A 22,345-nucleotide genomic window follows, 5' to 3' on the forward strand; every position below is an offset into this window, starting at 1 on the left:
AGCAACTCTTCTGTTGAGAGTCTTTGAGCGGTTCCTACAGATTACACCAAAGTAATGACATGAGTCTTGTTAACCCCAAAGCTTGGGGTTTCACATGGGATGAGTATTCATTTTTAGTGAGAAAAGAAGTTGCCAGTTGACCCAGTGACTTTCATAAAGCTAATCTGTTACTACCTGAAACACTGTGGCTCAGAGGGTTTGTAGTATTTGACTGGGGTCCCAGAGCACACATGGTAGAAAACTCATAGCCTTTCAGGACCTTCCTTTTTAAAATTTTTTTAATTCAGGTTTTCCTATTGATAGCTGCATGGAACACAGGCTGGAAAGCACCAGAATAAACCCACAAAGAAAAGAAATGCAAGACTACACAAAAAGGCTACCTTGGGTACAGAGAGGACCAGATGAAAGACTTTGTGCTGTTTTTAAACAAACACACAAACAAACAAAATCAGTTAGGTCTTTAGAAGGAATACTAAGTAGATCATGGCAAGGCCTTGACCTTCAAGTTCTTTAAGGGCTGCTCTTCAGCTTCCTCCAAGCCCAGGACACACGAAATGGTGCCCATTACAAGGGCCCCATCGAGCAGCATGTCTGCACCTTTTTGAAGGTGCACCTTCCTAAGATTCATGACAAACCTAAATTCTAGGAATTGATACATCATCAGATTTTCTCTATTTCCTTTCGATGGCATGTTCATATACCTACTCCAGAGTCCCAGATCGGGACACTTGTTTGCTTTGGCAAGAGTGTGGCCCATGATTTTATTGAGGATCCCTGTCATCATTGGGAGGTGACACACCATCCATGGAAAGACTGTAATTTGGTCAAGGAGGCAAATCAACAAAAAAATCCAGGATCTTAACCTGACCCCAGGGCCCTGTGCTGCCTTTGTTTAAAAAGGGAGAAGCTGGTGATGGTTCTGAAGAGTTTATATTGTTGGAAAAGAACCCATCTCAGGCCGCATTCCAGTTATAGTAAGTGTCCTGCTAAGTGGATCTCGCCTCACAGGACTGCGAGCACCACTCTTTCTGCTGCGTAACTCTGGAAGACTGTATTTAAAGGTAAAAAATAAAAAAACAGCAATGCCTCTTCCTGCTAAAATCTTTTTAGTTATATATGTGGAAAGTCAGGAAGTCAGAAATAGAGAGCATTCTTATTCTTAACACTGCAAAACACATCCCTTCTCTTATCTCCATCAAAGGTGCTTTGCTGTTTTAAAGCTTTGTCATCTGACTATCAGATTCAGCCTCCTTCCCTAGGAAACCAGAACAAACCAGAACAAAGTGTGAACAGGTTGCAGCAGCGGGCTGCCTTCTAGAGAGGCAGTTCCTGGAGGCTCAGGGGAGACTGGGGGAGAGGGAAGCAGGTGAGTGCCATACCTGGCTGTAATCAGGAGCGCCAGCACTTCTTCCCCGATGCCCTCCACGTCCACTACCAGAGCCAGCTCGTACTTCTGCACAGTGTTGGAGCATAAGGTCACCTGGAAAGAAAAAGGAGCAAGGCTGCCCTTCTGAAAGGCCAGCTCTCCCTCTGCTCAGGGGAGAAAGGAGCCAGGGGGACCCCCACATTATGACTGCAGCTTCTAAGCACGTCACTGTGGGATGTATGGCAGTTTACATTTTTAGTTGAACAAGTCACATTTTGGGGCCAGGGCAAGCTGAGTTTTTTCAAAGACCAGGTGAAAAACGAAATGGCGTTTAGTACAATAGGTCTGTTCATTTCTGAGGAGGTTGTATCAAAGAAGCCATATACCTGCATACGGGGAAAACATGACCCTGAAGAATGAGCAATATCAAACAACTATTAATTATTGCAATTTAAATTGTTTCCTATACCTCTGGGCTATATAAATTATGAAAATTCAATACACTGATAAAACGCTACAGCTAAATTTCTCTTGAGGCAAAATAAATGAAATAATCATGTCAATTCCAGAGAATGGCATAAGAAACCAACTATTTTTTTTTTTTAACCAAAATCTTGTCCCCCATCCCCACTCACCAATATTCATTATTAGAGCAAAAAAATAGGAAGCTCCAAAGAAAGTCCTACCCACGGGTAATATCTGGCCAGTATATTTCACGCTATGTTTTTATTTACTGTTGTGAAACATTATATTTAGGCTTTTGAAGCCTTGTTACAATTTTTAATTGCTTTCAAATGATCTGTACTGGAAGAGATACTTGTACATCTAGAAAACAGTTTCTGGCACAGGTTAAGGCTTTTCTATCTATAAATTATGTATCGGGCACTAATTAAAATTTTTTCGGGTTGCAAAGGGAATTATTGGATGCAAATTTGAGTCCACACCGACGTGGTTGGAGTGCAGATCATGAGGGAAAACTCAAGCTTGGAGAAATCTTTTCCAAATATAAAGAGAAAACAAAGTGAAGAAGTCATTGATTTGGAAAGAAAACATGTCAGATTTGGAGAGAAGCAGCTACCCCAGTATGCAGAGATACTGAAAGCAACTCTAACCCTGGTTTATGTCCTGAGCTATGGTTAGAAGGCAGAAGAAAAAGTGGTTATGGAAGATGGCTGCTAGATAGATGCTATGTCTTCTAAAATCTTCCTGTACTATGTAGGAGAGGCCCCCCCAAAAAAGAAAAAGAAAGGTAGATAACATGTAGGCTGAGCATTACTAAGTGAAAAATAAATAAATTCATTGCAGCAGCACTTCTCCCTGGGAAAGTCTCAGTAAGCAACTGCTATGATTTGAATGGTTGTGCCCCCCTCCAAATTCATGTGTTGAAATCCTACCACCCACTGTGATGGTATCCAGAGGCATAGCCAATGGGAGGTGATGGGGTCATGATGGTGGAGCCCTCATGAACAGGATTAGTGCCCTTATAAAAGAGGGCCCACAGGAGCCTCCTCACCCCCTCTACCATGTGAGGACACACGGAGAAGTCAGCAGTGTGCAACCTGGAAGAGGGCCTTCACCAGAACCCAACCAAGCTGGCGCCCTGACCTTGGACTTTCTGCCGCCAGGTTGTAAGAAATAAATTTCTTCTGTGGTTTATATGCCACCCAGTCTCTGGTATTATGTAAGAGCAGCCCAAATGGACAGAGACAGCAACCCTGAGAAAGGATAACGATCTATGATGTTAAACCTCACTGGACCTGTGGAGAAGCCCTTGGAAGAGCTGAAAACCTCCATAAATACCCCTTAGGATGAGGGCATTCATGGTGAGACACTATGAAGTGTTTAAAACCAATTTGGAGGATAAAACTCTAACTAACTTAAATATTCACAGATAATGACTAAAGAGAAAGTCAAAGTCTTTATCCATTAAGTCTTATCTTTTTTCTTTCCCCCAAAAGATAAAATCATGTCAATTTAGCAGGCTTCAATATTGCTGGATCTGTTTGGAGAAGAAAAAGTGAGAGAGGATAGTGAAACCTTTCTCAGTTAGCCATGAAATAATTCTTCTGGAAGCACTGCAAAGCTATAAGCAAAGCATCACGCTGTGAACCTAAATAATAAGTGCTATTAGGAACATCACATCCACATTCACCATGAAGCCCAGATTCAGATTAAAAATCTGAATAAACTGAGTATCATCCATGGCACAAGGCTGGACCTTTACTGTATAAACGATTTGAGTCTGAAGGAAAGGGGGACCTAATTATCACTGAGTCCTTACATCCTTTTGCATTAGCACTGATGGGTGTATTATCTGTACAGAGCAGTGGTTTCACTAGACATCACTACATTCCACTGTTCTGGAGAAGGCAACATGTCTAGAGTGATGGACATCCACGGGAGCAGGGTCACGTCTTTTGCCCAATCTATCTGTATCTGGTTTCTTTGGCCACAGTGGTTTATTTCCTTATAGGCCCCCCTTCCCACGTGAATGAGAGGCACTCCTTGCCACTGACACTGGGCATACAGAGCAAACCCTCGGTGTGGTCCCAGGAGCTACGTGAGAGGTCAGCTACTTGGCTGTGTGTGCTGGGAGGCTGTACACTGTACCCTGATAGCAGCAAATCCTTGGGAGCGAATGGTGCCACAGTCGGGAGTGATGGTGAATTCCTTTGGTTTTGTTATGGGTACTTCATCCTTGCTCCAAGGTGGTCTTTTGTTGTCTGAATACTGCTCACTATTTGAAATGCTTTTACGGCCAATGCCATCCCCAGGGACACGCAGTTTGAAGGTCATGGGAACCAAGGAGGTATTATTGAGGGAACATATCAAGGTATGAGGAAACCCTGGAAAACAAAATATGAGGTGAGAAATAAAAGGCCCACAATAGTCTCCCTTTAACTTCAAGCTCCCCCAACACTGCCAAAACTCTTAAATTAACTGTCTATGCAATTCAGCACTCCTTGCTTAACAAAAACTCTCCCTGATATTATTTTCAATTGTAAATCAATAGACACATTTCAGGGTGGCTGGTTGGCTCAGTTGGTTAGAGCACAGTGCTCATAACACCAAGATTGCTGGTTCAATTTCCACATGGGCCAGTGAGCTGTGCCCTCCACAACTAGATTGAAAACAATGACTTGAGCTCGAGCTGATGGTTCCTGGAAAAACACACTGTTCCCCAATATTCCCCAATAAAAACTAAAAAAAAAAAAAAAAAAAGATACAACATATTATTTTTAAAAATAACAATAAAAAAATAAACATTTCATTCATTCACTCATTCATTCATTCAATGAATACTTATTATGCATTTACTATGCAGCAACAATAGACATAAAATCATCATCCAGGTCCCTCTCAAGAGGCAGACTCTATTATCAGTTTGCTGAGTAGTCTTCCAGAAGTATATTTCACATTTAATTTTTGCACAGAAATACAGATTTCCCCCCCCAAATAGAGTCATGTTTGTTCTTTCTATTTGCCAATGTATGACAGGAGAAGCCTGTGCAGTTTTGCCCGTTGTGTGACCCAGAGCCTGCTAAGAGGTTAAATAACTCATCCTGGACCTGTCTGAGGCTCATGCCCTCAGGGTCAATGACATAAAACCGAATAATAGCCTCTCCCAAGAGACTGCGATCTGCTTCTGAGCCAGCCAGAGACTAACACATTGGCTTTTTACCTCCCTTAGACAAAGCTGCGCTTTCATGTTATATCTAGCCCTCCTACATTCAGCTCAGTGAGACTCACGTTCCTTTCCTAAGAGATGTGGATCCTCCTTGCCTGGTAAGCAACAAACTGAGCTCTGATTTTGGAATCCCTAGGTGGCCAGTGTATCTGCTACCACTTTCAGAACAAGAATTATCTATAACGATAGGAGAACAAATATGCATATTTCTGCTGGATGCAAACACTACTCTTTCTACTTTGAACCCTATGCAATATTATACAACTGGTCTGGGAGTAACGACTGCAGTACTGCAGGGGGTATTTTGAGCCAATCTACTTCTCTCCCCATGTCGAAGCCTTTGTCTACACATTAGGACAGTAGAGGAAACACGTTCATGTCTCCTTTGTGATAACTGCACTTGCCAATCTACTTGGACGAGATTGTTAATGGAAGAAGAATTGTCTGACTAAGTGCACTTGAAGGATTATTCTTGGACATTCCAGAGGAACTGCTAGAAAGTCAGTTTCATAATCATGTAATTGTTACATTTGACTTTTCTGAACTAACCCAATATTGACTCTTGAAACTATTGATTCCTTACCCTTATTTTCAGACCATTTATGGAATAAACACTCTTCTAACGTAAGGTGCGCATAGAATGGAAGAAGAGCCTATAAAGATTCAGACGGGTTCTTTCAAACCATGGCTCAGACTACTTCCATGACGCTATTAGTTTTTCTGGGAATAAAGCCAATTATAACCACCTAGATAGAACAGCTTCTTGTACAACTACTTGTAGTATCCCATATTGCTTATCAAGAAGTCTAAAGGAAAAGGATACTGTGAAAGACTAAAGGGTCATTAATACGAATGTTACTCCTAGGTTTCTGGTTGCATCAAATCCTAATACTATTCAATGTAGAGTTTCCTCTGAATGCAAGTACTTTACAGTGCAGAGTACTCTATTCTCCCCTCTTTAGCATCTAGTATATAAAAACCTAACAACTTTGTACCTTTTCTTTTGGAATAATTAACAATCTGCTTGTCCAGAATGCTTCAGAGTTTTACAAAGGCACTTTCATACATCTCCCAGTACTTAAATAATGATTTAAAAGACAATATTCTCAAGATATTTGATTCTCATTCAATATATATATTTTCATATTTATTGAAAGGACCTAGAAAGCCCCTAAGAAGACTTACAGAAACTAGGAGTAAAAGATTAGGCTGCAAGGGAAAAATGTCAATTCTAACAAAAGGTGGTACATTATTTAGAGCATGATCTCTCTACTAAAGAATGGACCCTACTTAAGGAGAGTATTAAATTGTTTCAGCAATACCCAAGACCAAAAATTAAATTACATTTCACAGATTCTTGGGGATACATGGGATATTTTAGACAATGGATTCCTAATTTTTCTGGTAAAATAAAAATCCTGGGGCCGTCCAGTGGCTCAGGTGGTTGGAGCTCCGTGCTCCTAACTCCAAAGGCTGACGGTTCGATTCTCACATATTGTCAAGAACAAACTCATCTACAAGTCCCAGAAGCCTTCCCTAAAAACTCACCCTCAGAAGCTCTCCCGTCTTTCAACCTCAAAAATGAGTACTCGGAAAAAATATACCAACAGTCTCCTTTCCAGGCTTCACTGACCCTGCAGTTAACTATGAAATGGACCTTTGGGTACAAACGTGCCCAAAGAAATAAATTATTGGCTGAAGACATGTAGAAAACCACTCTTACTGTAGAACTTAAATGAAACTTTGCTAATAAAATTTCCAGAAATGGATGACCTTCAGAAATCAATTGCTATTCTAAGCTAAGAACAAGCCTTCTTTACATAAAGTAGAAAGATCTGCCCAAGACTGATGGGATGAGATTTTGCTAGATGCCTGACATTACTGGTTCTCATACTTTCCTTTGCTTACTCCCATTCTTTATCATTTTGCCACATTCTTCTCTGTTTACTCCCTTAAGGTTATATCATTCTGAAATCTGCTGATACGTGTCCCTTACTGTTAGTGATCATTTGCTTGGGTGTAGGCTTTGCTCATGCCTGCTATGGTATTTCTGCCAACCTTTCTAAGATCTTTTTATGACATGACATGTAATCCTTGCCCTTGACTCCCAACTGTACACCCTCCTAAAGTCAATTTAAATACCTCTCCTTGAGTAAAATACTGCCAGTTCATACCTGGGCCACAGAAGTTTTTGTTTTGTTTTGTTTTATTTGTGTGGTGTTTATTTTTTGACACTTATGTTAATCCCAACATCTGTACCCACAAACACTAACTTCTTTGTCCAAATTATCCAATGGTCAAGTCCATTGAGTGCATGGAGACTTCCAGACTCCTTATTCTCATTCAACACATTTTTCTGCCTCCTGAAAAATAGTGAGTTTACAGACACTTACCCTGCCCCTTTTGGTCTGTCACCTGGACTATCAGTTTTATTTGGCCCATTTTATTCTTTATCAATCCGAGGATTTATCAAAGCCTCAGTGTTCCTCCAGGGACAACACAACTGCCTCTCAGATTCTACCCTCTGACTCCCTCATGCTACTGTAGCTTCAGTCACCCTAATTATTAGACACATCATCCTACACCCAATCCTACCATCAAAATCTTTATCGCCGCACTTTAAACATCTTAGATACCAACCAAGAATACTATTACCTCTCACCTACTTTATGGTATTCATTTATTTATTTTTTTAATCTTTTTTTTATTATATTAGTTGCAGGTGTACTTTATGGTATTTATAATATCCTAACATCATCAATCCCAGCAGACCCTGATGCCACATCTAGATCTTCATCTCCAAGCAAATAAATGCCATGTCTCCAACACTAACCTGTAACAGATACCTCTTCAGGAATGGGCCTTCGTGCCAATATGGGAACAACATTACCAACTTTAGTTAGCTTAATGTACTCCCAAGCTCTATAACAGTCTCTGCAAACCTTGTTTAACTCTACACAATATGCCTGTCATCCTAAAATGACTAAAAAAATTCGTTCAATTCCTGACTTGCTCCTGGAACAGTTAGTTTCTCTTTTGCATTTGGAACTACATGTACCCCTATTGGTCTTTCATTCCTGAACCAAAAACATGTTTACTTTAACCTGCCTCATTAAAGGCCTACTTGCACATGTAGGGTAATAATTAGGAAGTTTCCAACCAGTCACTGTCCAAGGGACCATGTTTCTTTGTGATGGGAGGTCAATCTACCTGGAAAAATAATGACATTTTGTGTTGGAGTCATGTGGACTCTAGTTCCAACTTTGAGATTTGAAAGTATTATCATAAAATAATTTTGAAATAGTATCACAAAAGTATCCCTAACTTTGGCTGATACAGTGCAAAGTCCAGAAGCACAGCAAAATAGCTTGAATTAACTGACTCAAGTGGTTTTGAAAACCAAAATGCCCTAGACTTCCTATTGGCAAGCAAAAAAGGTATGTTTTTGTTAACATTTCCTGCTGCACTAGAGAAGATTGAGGAATCCATATCCAAATTAAAACAGAAGGCAACTTGGGTTTTGAAGATGGACTTAGGAGAGGTCAGTTTTCATATCTCAGATTTGGGGAACCTTGGGTTATGGCTCTGTAGTGTGTTCCAGCCTCTTGTCTAGCTGCTGTGTCATCAAATGGTTCAATTAGATATTATCCAAGAGAGGAAAAAGAAGCTGTTTCTAATTTTCACCTAAGCTAGTTACCAAAACTTCTAGCGGGACCAACTATTAGAAATACCGTGTTTCCCCGAAAATAAGATCTAGCTGCACCACCAGCTCTAATGCGTCTTTTGGAGCAAAACTTAATATAAGACCCGGTCTTATTTTACTATCATATAAGACCGGATTTATAATATAATATAATATAATATAATATAATATAATATAATATAATATAACATAACATAACATAATATAATACCAGGTCTGATATTAATTTTTGCTCCAAAAGACGCATTAGAGCTGATGGTGCAGCTAGGTCTTATTTTCGGGGAAACACGGTAGCTGTTGGCTTACCATCAGTATAGCATTTACATTAACATTGCAGAGCTGAGAAATAGAGCAGATTCTGGACAATGAACCAGTGTGAGATTTCTTGGAGGAACTGATTAGAGGTGCTTATTTGTACTCTGTTTTCTCCCTGCAGGGCAATATGATATAGGGGACATCTTCCAAGTGTCCTTGTGCTGGACTTTGTATTTAAATGCCTGTGGAAGGATGCGCTGCTGGGATGCATCAATTGCCCAGAGCTCTCTGTGGACTCAGTTTGAACTGTTTGGAGGATGACCGCGTAGGTCTGGGTATACTAATTTGCTTCTTATTGTGCATCTGGCACAATTACCCTTGAAAGAGTATGCCTCTTAGTTGGCCACCAGACGATTTTCAAATTGTAGGTCACTTTTATTTTCCTTCAAGAGTCTATCACTCAAACATGCCCTACAAAATTACAAAAATCTCTCCAGCCATTTTTATATTCTATGGTAACAAACGTTCAACTTCATTTACATAGATTTTTCCTATAGTATGTACCTTACCCAATATAACGTAGATGGGGGTACATTGTATAAACAAACACGTTCTGAATAAATAAAACTGTCATAACCCCCAAATGTTAAAGCAACTGATAAAGGCATTATTAATCAGCTTTTCCTAAAGAACGATTTCTCCCCAAGAAGATAGGCCTACTTGAAGCAAAAGAACTGAAAGTCAAAATGGGAGGCACTAGTGCAAAACAGAAAGGATTGTGGAACATGGCCTTAGACTAGTGGTTTTCAACTATTATTATTATTATTATTATCTCCTAAAAAGAACCATTGTGTAAATTAATTTTCAGTCCAATCAAATCAATTATATTTAATTATGATTTAAATTTGATTTGATTTCTCCCTAATGAGAAAAATTAAATACTAAGGAATGAAATTCAGTTGGGTAGAACTGAATTTCAGAGGCTCACAAGCCACTGTCATATCTAAGTGTGTTTTTTTCCCCAACCTCCAAGAACCAATTTTCAACTCTTCAGGGGCAATATCACTCGTGTTGACAGTACATGATTTAAATAGATCGCAATTGAAATACTAATTCTGTCATCGCTGTGTGACTTCAGGAAGTTATTTAACTGTTCAGAGCTCAGTTCTTCCATCTCTAAGATGGGGATCCAATCGCTTCTCGGCCTTTTGGCTAAGATCAAGTGTAAGATGGGGATCCAAAATAGTGCCTCCCCATAGGATTGCTCAAAGGTTTAAATGTAGTGCTGCATGTAATTCACCTAGCAGTGATTGGAATATATAGAAAGAAGCATAAAATGGGAACTTTTGCTGCTACTGTTGTTATAATTTTTATTATTGGGGAAGCTTAGATGGGAGAAAATGACTCAGAGAAGTAACTAAGTGAGAAGACAACACAAAACTATAACAGAAGAGTCTTCCGCTTGGAGGGATAAGACACCTGAATCAAACCACCGCTGAGTTCGCTTGAAATTCGAGAGCATCTCTGTGGAAAGGCTGCTGTGCAGCCAGACCGGTAAACCAGAATCTGCATATAAATAGGATGTTCATAATATCCAGACAGTGGAATGAAGCATAAGGCTCTCTGTTGTCTCCCTGCCGGGAGAGGGGGACAGCCAGGGCCTGACAGCTATTAGTGCCCAGGACACAATAACAACTTTCACACGGAAACTAGGAAATGGCACGGAAATGCCACTGCTGCAGAAGAAGAAAAATTCTAGACCCTCTTAGCTATTACCCATAAAAAATGGTAAGAAATATTCTTTGTAAACTTTCCTTCTCCCATGTGGAGAGAAACATAATTCTTCTCAGTTTCTAGTTTAAAATGGAAAAGTACTCACCAAAGGAAACGTCACCAAAGTGCAGAGCAGGAACATTAAAATGGAAGGTGGGTCCAATGACGCAGCCTCTGGAAATAGGAGTACAAGCAGGGAGATGGGGAGAGAATCCAGTGAGCGCAGGCTAACAATCAGGAACTGGGGAGAGGGTAAGTACTGAAAACCGTAACTTGGCATTAAATCAATTATAAGATCTGGGTCTTGGAAAAACAGCAAGAGATGATGGTCTACCGCCGTGGTTCTTAAAATTCTTTTCCAGCTCTCAAACCATTGGGTTTCAGCAAATGATACTGTGGTTAACGTATCACCACATTCTTACCAACGATGAGGCACAGCAGACCCATCACCAAACTAACAGCACAAAATGTTAGTGTGGATGAGACACATACCACGAAAAGTTGTTAACTCAGGCAACAAAGAAACATGCGTCTAAGCATATAATAAACATCAAAGACCATCAATGATACCAGCATTCCTTGTCCCACACGCTCATAAAACTGTTGTGAGCCAGTTCCTACCACCTACTGGCTGTGACCCTGGCCAGTTAAGTTACCTCTATAGGTTTTAGTTTCTTGGCCTCGGGTATCAAAGGGAGGACTGGAATAGGTGACCTTTAAGAACACTCTACTCTAAATGTTGGTCTATTTCTCTCTCAGTGCATCCCTTAGAGGGATGCTCTAGTTTAAAATAAATACAGGCAAACTTCAGAGATATTGCAGATTTGGCTCCAGACCATGGCGATGAAGCAAGTATCACCATAAAGCAAATCGTAATTTTTTTTTTTTTTTTTTTTTAGCGCGAGGTGGGGCATAGATGACTCTCAGGCCAGGAGCCAGCTGGCACAGCCCCAGCGGACCTCTTTCTTCTCCACCTTTTTTTTTTTTAATTTTATTTTTTTTATTGGGAAAGGGGAACAGGACTTTATTGGGGAACAGTGTGTACTTCCAGGACTTTTTTCCAAGTCAAGTTGTCCTTTCAATCTTAGTTGTGGAGGGTGCAGCTCAGCTCCAGGTCCAGTTGCCATTGCTAGTTACAGGGGGCGCAGCCCACCATCCCTTGCGGGAGTCGAACTGGCAACCTTGTGGTTGAGAAGATGCACTCCAACCAACTGAGCCATCCGGGAGGCAGCTCAGCTCAAGGTGCTGTGTTCAATCTTAATTGCAGGGGACGCTGCCCACCATCCTTTGCAGGACTCGAGGAATTGAACTGGCAACCTTGTGGTTGAGAGCCCACTGGCCCATGTGGGAATCGAACTGGCAGCCTTCGGAGTTAGGAGCATGGAGCTCTAACCACCTGAGACTCAGGGCCGGCCAAATCATAATCTTTTTGTTGGTGGACGGTCTTGCCTTCAGTTTGTAAAAACAACAACCACCACCACACATCCGTGAAGCACAATAAAGTGAAGCTGAATAAAATGAGGGATGCCTGTAATACAGAGATCTGACAGCTTCTAGCTGTGCCAAGTGTTTAAATGTCGTAGACACCACTGATACCAGAAAGCACACTAAGCATACATCTTATTCACCCAGCTCCAGATATTGGTGATGTAGGCGTGTCACACCAGGCTGAACGCATTGCTCACTTTTACTTCTGGCCGCTACAGATCTGACCATGATGTCGTGAGAGGCTGCTGCAAGCCTGGGAGGAGCGATGACTGCAGAGACTCAATGCAGCAGTTTCAGCTCAAAAAGTCTTTCTCTGGACCACCTATTCTATTTCATGCTAATAACCCAACGTGGTTTCAAAAGGGGTGTTTGGTACTCAGCAAGGAATTAGGATCCCGCTGAGAGTGAAGTCAAACAAGCCTACAGGTTAGATACTTGAACTGGTAAAAGAAGTTTGGGTTGGGGCAAAGTAACAAACAGATCAAAAGTGTCTGAAATGTACAAAAGGCAAAGGAAAGTAAGAAAGAAGCTCACAGATTTGCACAAAGCAGTCACTTAACCAGTACAGAAATGGAAAGAACCAGAGTTAAACCACATTTGTTCACAGGCACATACAACTAAGGGAATGACAGCTGAATACCATCTTTGATACAGTCACATTCATTCCAACAGGGATTCTGAATATTAGGACAGTTTCTGTACCCTCCATCAAGGCAGTGGGCTGTTAAAATGATAATTTTGAAGACTAAGAGTTAGACTGATTGAATTATTACGATATGTTAAGTGAAGCATTTCAAATATAAACTATATGGTGAAAACTTTATAAAATTATGTAAAAATAGGAGGGAAGAAAACTGCTCATGCTTAATTTTAAAACCACATTCATTTTACAGTGTTGTTTATCCAACCACTTAAAAGACTGTGTCATGTAGTTGGAGGAGTAATAAAAACAGCAAAAGTATGATAATTGTTCTGATCTTTCAAGGCATCTTAGCCAAAATTATGTAGTATTGAGGAAAGAGGAGTACCTGACAATAAAAGAATAAGAAGCAAAACTCCAGAATCTACAATACCACCTTTACAGAGATTTCTTGGACCACAAGGCCCAAGAAGGTGTTCCTGGAGAAATCATATGTCAACATTAATGTGTGGAGCTGGGAATACATAATATATTAAACATGTATTTCACCCTTTATCATTAGGCATTTATTCATAACACCAGATAGTTACCAAGTTTTCAAAATTACTGTTCATGGTTTGAAGAGCTAGAACACTTTTGGACACATGCAATTTAGACAAGAATATTTCTCTTAGCAATTTGTGATTAGATTTGGGATGAACATAAACATTCTTTCCACAGTCAGGTTTTCCTTCCCTTCGAAAGAATAAACATCCAAAATAAGAAAGTGGCATGGGATTTTGGGTGAATGGTAATGTCCAGAAGATAAAGCAAGAGACAACCTCCACAGAGCACCTGGAGTAGTAACTAGTCCACGTTCACTTGTGAGTAGGTTCCTGGGAGAGTTTATGAAACAAATACACATTTCTTCCTAAATAGAGTAGCAATGTGTGTGTATTGATAGTTAGATACAGTGTTAATTATTAGGCTGAATTTAAAAAGGGGTATGGCCAGATTAATTGGGATGAACTTTCTAATTCAGCTTGAAGGACAGTTAGCCTGTCTTGGCCAGCATTTTGCTTTGTCTTTGTCCACATGAAAAGTAAAATTGTGGTTCTTTAACATCCTATACTTTCTTACCTACAGATAGGGCCGCTGTTCTTCTTATCTTAAATGTTTACAAGAGCAGAGCTTGAAGGTTTCATCTTCCCCACTTCTGTATGGAGGCCTGTGTACGATGCTCGATGTTGTGGAGGGTACTTGTGATTCTGAACAATACTTACTGATGCCAAGAAGTCAGAAAGCCTTGACTCAGCTGGGGGCTTTTAATAGCTAATGTGATGGAGATTATCGAGGGCCCTTGAGGGACCAGATAATCTCTGAATGGGAGATAAAGGTTGCATTTGCAGGTTTGTTCTTCCCGCTTATCCAGATAACCATTTCCACTGCTTGTCATGAGATAAGAATTGTTGTAGAGGTGAGAGGTGAGTTGACATTCATAACATGAAAAAGTATTCCTGTCTTTCTCATAGTAAGGACATACCTGAAGGATGTCAGTGATGGGCCAGTTAACCACGGTGCATCTACTTGAAGAGTCAATGTTACTCAAACATCTGGAAAGCAACGTTGATTTTTTTCTATTATCACGAACACAGATGTATTATGGAAGAGAACATAAATGGCTTGTGAATGTTTCAGATAAGTCTTCAGACTTAAAGCTTATGACTGTAGCAGGCTGTCGTGGCCATGCCACAGAACCCCTGAGGCGTATGCCTGTTCATTCTCCTTACTTGTTAGGGGTTGTATTCGTTTTCTAGGACTGCCACAACAAAGTGCCAGAGACAAAGTGGCTTCAATAACAGAAATTCATTGCCGCCCAGTTCTGCAGGCTAATAGTCCAAGATCAATGTGTTGACAGGATTGGTTTCTTCTGAGAACCTCCCTGGCTTGTAAATGGCCATCTTCCTTCTAAGTCTTCACATGGTCTTTTCCTATTTGTGCGTTTGTCCTAATGTCCTCTTGTTATAAAGTCATATTGGATTAGGACCCATCCATAAGACCTCATTTTACCTTAATTGCTTCTTTGAAAGTCCTATCTCCAATGCAGTCACATTCTTAGGTACTGGGTATTAGGACTTCAACATATGAATTGGGAGGATGAAATTCACCCCATAATAGGGATACTTAGGTGGAAGAATTCAGAAGGAAAAAAAAAAAAAAGAATTCAGAAGAAACAGTTATGACACTTGAGCTGGTCTTGAGATTTTAAATTTGCAGTAGATATCATAAGATCAGTAAGTTTTCCTATAATCCTTCAGGCCATATGTGTCTGTCTCTTTTCTATGTTATCTCCAGACTCTGAAGGAGACCTCAGTTGTAGATGGAGGGAGGTCCTGCTTGCAGTAACCATCATGAGAGGGTCTGCCATGGTAATTAACAACCTATTGCTGTGGGAATCCAAATGGAATCTGCAGTACGTTCTGAAGATGTGGTTTTTATAAGCACCAGGAACCAAAGTTATAGATCTTTCCAATGGATTGGTCACAGAGAACTTTTTAAAACCGAGGACAAGCTCTGTTATTAATAACATTCAATTATCACAAGCAGCTGGAGAAGACATCAAAAGACTTTTAGCACAAAAGCTGCAAGTGTCTAGCCTTTGCTGACTGACAGTCTAAGTAGACTCTTTTACAAGACCTGCAGGCATCATAGGTAAGAGCATTTACAAATTTTCCTTAAAATAAAAATGAAAGATGAAGTCTTAACAAAACTGTGAGAATAGTTAAGGAGACGATTTTACACAGGTATTAATAACTTATTTTCCCTAAACATCTTAAAACAGAGAGAGCACCTAGAAAGTAATTTCATGAGTAAGCGCTTGTTTTATAAGGTTATAGCTTACAGAAAAACTAGATCCCAAAATAGCATCTGTACCCACGCTACACTGAGTTAAACATGTTTAGTAGGGAAACACTGGTAGAAATTTAGAACACCCCGTTATGTTGACGTGTTCATATCAACAAAGATAGTTATGACTATCCAAAGATATGCTCTAGTTATGAAGTTTAAGAAAGCAGGAGGTAAAAACTTCAGTTAGTGCTCACATAAGTTAGAGATGTATCTTACCTAATGGTCAGTTTCACAGGCTCAGGTGACCCATTGACACTGACCAGGAACTCTTCTTCGAAGTGCCCCAGGATGGCGGAACTGAAGGAAATCTGGACAGCCTGGACTCCGCTTGGTTCAATGATGCCTTCCTTGGGACTGAAAACAAAGCAGGCCCCCAAAGCCGAAGTTGGAGGGATCACGTTGAAGAGGGCATCAATGCTGCCTTTGTTGAATAGTATTGCCTGTATCAATCAAAAGCAGACAATGGGCCTCTGATTGACTTTCAGATAAGCATGTGGCTGTATTGTTTAATAGCAACACAGACACAGCGACAGGAATTAGAACCAAAGAAAAACTCCAGGGCAGAAATGAAGAGTCTTCTCTCTTGAACGTTTGAAGACAGGAGTCCCAAGCCAGAAAGTCATTTTGTATTTCTGTCTCCTCTTTAAAATGGAGTTAGTCACGTATATTATACTCACGCTATAAACACTGACAATCATAATCACGGCTGCTGAAGAAGAGCCTTAAAAGACGGTGTTTTGACACATTCTACAAAGTAACCAAGGGAGGCAGGTATTGCTCTCGCATGCGTGAGAAGGCTGAGATTAGGTGGCATACTGAAAAATAGAAAGCAAGTCAGAATAGAGGGGCAAGAACTACCTAAGCCTATGTTTATATTGCAGCTTGAAGACTATAAATGTGACATCATTGTAGATGCCAGATTCTTAGTTGTGGTATTAGATTTCACCCTATTGGAATATTTTCAACTCAAACTCTATTGGCTAGATAACTATTTGGGGATGCTATGCAGGCAGTTGTTTTACTATAGAAAAGTTTTATTCCTATAAACTAGCGATCTGCAGCCATGCCACTGCCCACGTTTGACTGCACACTGGGTAGGTATGTACGTGTCAAAAGCTCGTGCCAGGCACTCAGCGTTCTCTCCTGCTGGCTCAGGCTCCCATTCATGCTCCCACCTCCCACAGTTCCTCTCTGTGAACCTGTACTAGCCACACAGTTCTATTCCTGCACTTCTGAGACACAATCTCTCTCCCTTGACAATGCTTACACCTGAACAGGTGAACAACTCATCCTCTCTTTTTATGTAGGAACTGACCTCAACCTACACTCAAGGCATTGGAGGAAAGAGCCCAGGAGATCATGAAGAAACGTCCAGAAAGGTACGTGGGGCATGTTAAGAACCTAGAAGCCAAGGGAGGAAAATTTCCAGAAAGGGTCGAACGTGGTTGAATGAGAAAATGTTACGGTTTTTTATTTTTAACTAAAGGTTATCCTGCCCTTGAAGAAGAATGTAATTCCGATGGAATGTGATTGCAGAATCCAGAGTACAAATGAGTGCGTGCAGAGGAAATAGTGGTTGACTATTCTAGATTCTGTTTTGAGAAGATTAGTAGTGAAAAGTGAGAATGGGGGTGGCAGAGCTGTGGGAAGGTATGGTAGGAGACCTAATATATTTACATTAAATGAGATAATGCATACTCAGTGCCTAGCCTAGATGTTTATGTTGTTGTAATAAAAGAAGCAGGATAGGTACCCAGGAGAATGGGGCTGGGTGGATACAGGGGGGCCCACCAGCTCAGGTTGTCTCTGGAGAAGCAGAGAAGGAATCAGGAGCATATGTAGAACAGAATCAGGGGCTCTTGCAGAGAAAGACAACCACTTCTGCCAAGAGAAGATGGACAATGCACCAAAATAGATACATAACTAATTGCTACTTGATATTTTATTCATCTTTTTACATTTATTTCCCATCTCCCTCTCTCTGTTTTAAGTTCCCTGATCATAGGAATCAGGCTTCACCCTTCATTCCTTTGAAAGAGACCATGTAGAAAGTGATTATGACCGGGGACTCAGAAGCCAAAGGTATGGATTCAAATCCCAGCTTTGCCACCAACTTACTAGCTGTGTGGCCTTGGGAAACCTGCTTAGCTTCTCTGTGCCCATTTCCCCATCTGTAAAATGTAAGTAACGTACTACTAACTTCTCAGATTGTTGTGAAGATGATATTTATTAACTTATGTATCTTTTAGCATAGTGCCTGGCAAAGAGTGCTTAAATGACAGTGATTGCTATTTATAGCCCTGATGCTAAGCGACTGGGTTTAAAATTTACCTGTGCTTAAGAAGCAACTGACATGCACTAGTGGTAACTCAAAGGCAACTCAAAGTGTTAGTGGTGACCTGAAGGATGCTTGTTCTTCTCTCTGAGAAGATGGATGGATTCTTTTTATTTTTTGGTTAACACCAGTGTTTTTTACCCAGATGTTCTGTAAGGTACCAGCCCCTCCATGGGCATGTCATTCTCCCCTGACAAAGCAGCACCTCCTTATGTATACAGAATCCACTAAATTGTTTGGGACAGAATTCTGAGACCTTTTGATTACCGGTGATACCCTTACCCTTGCAGTCCAACTCCTCGGAGAGAAGAAACTTTATGAGAATTTGCCCCTGTCATTTGTTTTCCTTCTAATTACATTGGGGGACAGTGTATACTCTTGGGGTTCTGATTTATTCCTTATGGATCTGCTAAGCTCAGCAATGACTAAGGGCAGTAGGTAGTTATTCAAATTTGTCTCAAAGAGGTAACGTAATAAATTGAAAGAGAGATGCAATGAGGCATCAGCATTAAATATGCAGAGAGTGCAAAACATCCCCATAAGAAGCACCTTACCATGTCCTTCTCTGCCACGGCACAGCTCCCAAAACTGTCCAGTCTGATGCAGCACCCCATCTAACACTTATTTAGCTGGCTGTGCTTTGCTTTACTGTTCAAATCTGGGAGGGTGAGAAGTGGTGACCTAAAGTACACTTCTATTACATCTGTAAGAAATTATTACATTCAGGGAAACTCTATCCATTTTGCCTCAGAACTAAAGGTCCTTTTGTGATGTGGCATCCTTCAGACACAGTCTGTAAGATGCAAGGGAAATTCACACTGGATACATTAGACAGAATATCAATTTGCTAAGAACTATTGTACCTTTGGCTTTTCCTCCCTAAGTGCCCATTTTTCCCCCCAAAATGCAGTACAGGACATTGCAACAGAATAGCTGTGCCACTTTTCTTTTTGTGACAGTCATGTTACTGATTTCTCTATTTAAATTGTGCTCTTATGTATATGCCATCTCATCATGACGTTAACATCTCTGTTTACCTTTCACATCATCCCATTTCGGCTACAGTTACTCTAGTGAGGATGGGCACAAATGACACTGCAGAAAGCTCTCAACAGCAATCAGGCATTTACTGCACATGCCAGGTTAGGCTGGGCCAAGGGCTGAGTTGGTGGTAGGCTAGATTTGCCGATGGTGACAGCCTAAGGTACTGAAAAGCCAGCAAAGGGTCTTCTCTTCCCACAAGACATAGAGCCCTGCTAACCCAGTGCTCCCTAACATTTACAAGCTGTGTGACCTTGCCACGTTACTTAACAAATGTGGCATAGTCAGGTTTGCTGTTCAACTGAGCCCATATCCTCTTCTTCCTGTGCTTACAGCTGAACTACATTTCCCAGCTACCCTTGCAGTTATGGACAGCTAATGGGATGCAAAGGAAAGTGATACAAGCCACTTCTAGTGCTACCTCCTATAAAAATCTCTCATGTGCAACCCTCCATGCTCTTTCTCCTTCTGCCAGTGTGATACATATAAGACTGCAATCTTGCAGGTCACGTGATAGGGGTGGCAGAGCCGTGAGATGGAAGGAGCCAGAGTTCCTCATTCTCTGCTGGAGGAGAGCCATCTGCTGATTAGCAACAAAATATCACCTCTTATCATGTTTGAGAGAATATATATTTTTATTTGTTTGTTACACAATCGAGCATTAATTACCTTACCTAGTAAAACTTCTGAAGCCTCAACTTCCTCAGCTATAAAATGGGTGTAGTCATTGCACCTACTCCATAGGGGTTTTGTAAGGACTAAATGAACGAATGCACGTGTGCTCAACATGCATGATGGGTGATGTAGGCTGAATTAACCCCTACCTGCCTCATATTTCTTCTCTGTAAAGTAGGTACAATAAAACCTACCTTTCACGGTTTTGCAAGGATTAGAAACTATACACATATACATAGATGGGCACACATAACAAAGCATGGAACCTGACACCTATTTGTCCCTCATTAAATAACTGCTTTTATTATTACCTCTATAAAAACATAACCATTTACAATTTAGGAATCTTTCTAATATAAAGTTTCAATGATTATAGTTTGAAAGTGTGAAAAAGTGTCCTAGATATCAATTTAGTGATGAGGTGGTACTGAAGTAACTGTGATCCTTACGAACCCATGAGTACATCTTGTAAAAGGATCATTTTCTCTTTAATTGGAAAGACAAAGCAGGGAGGTCACTTCCAGAAAGCACAATGACTGGTTTTCAAATAATTGGTTTTAGACTAGTACATTTAGAGAAAATTCTTAGGTGTGAAAACAGCTACCCCCATTAGCACATTCTGGAAAATGTAAAAGGTTCTCTATCCTCTGATATAGGGTTTATGTTGTCAGAGAAAAAGCATTAAACAGATGGGGAGATGTATTTATGGAGTTCCCCTTTACAATCTACAAAAAGATGAAGATAGAACCAATTAAATTATGGCTGTGGTGCTTTTAGTCAAGTTAGAGGGGGCTGAAAACGATGGATAAAGTTGCTCCACTCAATAAGAGTAGGAGCGAAGAGAAACAGTCAGATCACTGTGGTGCATGAATAAGTCTGAGCAATGGCAATGGATACAATTGCACAAATTTTCTATCAATAAAAACACACACAAAAGAAAACCAAAAAAAGCCAAGTACTGTTTGAGTCTCAGCGAACAATTCTAGTGCTTACCTCATAACAATGTACAGATCCAACAAAAACTTTTCCAATATCCAGCAATTCAAAGTTGAAGTGAATCTTTGGTCCCATTCCTTCCCCTTTGATTCGGAGGGGAAGACGGATTTCTTGGCCTATAAAAACAATTCAAATTTTACTACCCAAGTGATGCTTTATTATCCCAAATTATCCACAACTTGTTACCAGTGCACTCAAGATTATTGCACCAATTCCGTACGTGGAACTGAGGGAACTGCAATTTAACCAATGCTGAAGATTTAGCTTATTTTTAAGATACAGGTATGCTATTTGTTTCTTACTTAGAAAATAGCTTATGAGTATGTTGCAACTTAGACTGACATTTTAGCAGAAGAAAAAAACATTTAAAAAAAATTTTTAACCCAATCTTATCTGTATCTTCAGGTTTCTTATAAAGGAAAGTAATTTCTCCACATCAGAGAAAACTGACCACTGATTGATGTTCCTCGTAAAATGAGTCACCGTGGGGCTCCAAGGGACGTTGCTCACATTGATCTTCCCTAGATTTAGGAAAAGGCATGGTTTTAAGGGATCTGAGTCTGGGAGTCTTACCTGATCCTTACTTTGCAGTTCCTTTCACACACAGGTAATGGAATCCACTAAACAATATCCTTTATTACACATCCACAATGGACCCAGGGTCGACACAGGGCACAAACCTTTAAAGTACTAACTGGTCTTGTTTCCTTTTTAAAAATGGGTAACCATGATCATTATAAAAATATTATAAAGAAAGTGGAAATTCTCTCATAATTCCTCCACCCAAAGATAACTATTGCTAGCATTTTGGTGCTGATGTTTCCATGCTTAATCATATTTAAATACTGTTAATGTAAAATGAGAGCATATGCTGTATTATTTTATAACCTGCTTTTTTTTAACTTAACAATTGGGAACATTTTTACATATCATCACCTAATGAAGAGGTAAGTATCTTTAACCAGTCCCTCTTATTGGATATTTAAGTGGTTTTCAACTTTTCACTATAACAAATTATAATGTAACTAACTAATACCCTTGAACACATTTATGAACAATTTTCCTATATTCTCTTTAAGCACTTTGAAGATATCATTCTATTGCTTCTTATCTCCCACCGTTTCTGTTGAGAACTCAGCTTATAGTCTTACTGCTCATTTGAGGTAGTATGTCTTTTCCTCTGCCTTTAAGATTTCCTTCTTGTCTTTGGTTTTCAGCAGTTTTACTATAACGTTCCCAGGTATGGTTTGCATTTATCCTTCTTGTGGTTTGTGGCACTTCTTGAGTCTGTGGATGTATGCCTTTCATCAGTGTTTGGAAATTTTTTAGTCATTATCTCTTCAAATATTGCTTATGCTCCATTTTCTTACTTCTTTCCTTCTATACATAGATAACACGAGAAACACATTTATAATATATTATATAATGTATATATTTATAATATATACACAGATAATATATATTCTACATTATTAATATGTATAATAGAATATACA

General features: G+C 40.0%; 1 protein-coding gene across 3 annotated transcripts in view; it reads right to left on the reverse strand.

Moving 5' to 3' along the window:
• HYDIN (HYDIN axonemal central pair apparatus protein) overlaps positions 1–22,345 on the reverse strand; it is a 289,372-nt gene that overhangs the window by 180,794 nt on the left and 86,233 nt on the right. For all 3 annotated transcript variants that reach the window (XR_016022033.1, XM_088800246.1, XM_019757602.3), the window contains exons 11-15: positions 20,847–20,965; positions 16,019–16,242; positions 10,892–10,959; positions 3,977–4,212; positions 1,380–1,480 (exon numbers count right to left, since the gene is read on the reverse strand). Coding sequence is in view for 2 of the 3 variants with exons in the window: in XM_088800246.1 (XP_088656372.1) it covers positions 1,380–1,480; positions 3,977–4,212; positions 10,892–10,959; positions 16,019–16,242; positions 20,847–20,965 (748 nt within the window). In the remaining variant the exon portion in view is untranslated. The remainder of the gene's footprint in view (positions 1–1,379; positions 1,481–3,976; positions 4,213–10,891; positions 10,960–16,018; positions 16,243–20,846; positions 20,966–22,345) is intronic.

Source organism: Rhinolophus sinicus, chromosome 8 (genome assembly GCF_057876585.1).
Source record: "Rhinolophus sinicus isolate RSI-liver-muscle chromosome 8, RSI-T2T, whole genome shotgun sequence".
Lineage (NCBI taxonomy): Eukaryota > Metazoa > Chordata > Mammalia > Chiroptera > Rhinolophidae > Rhinolophus > Rhinolophus sinicus.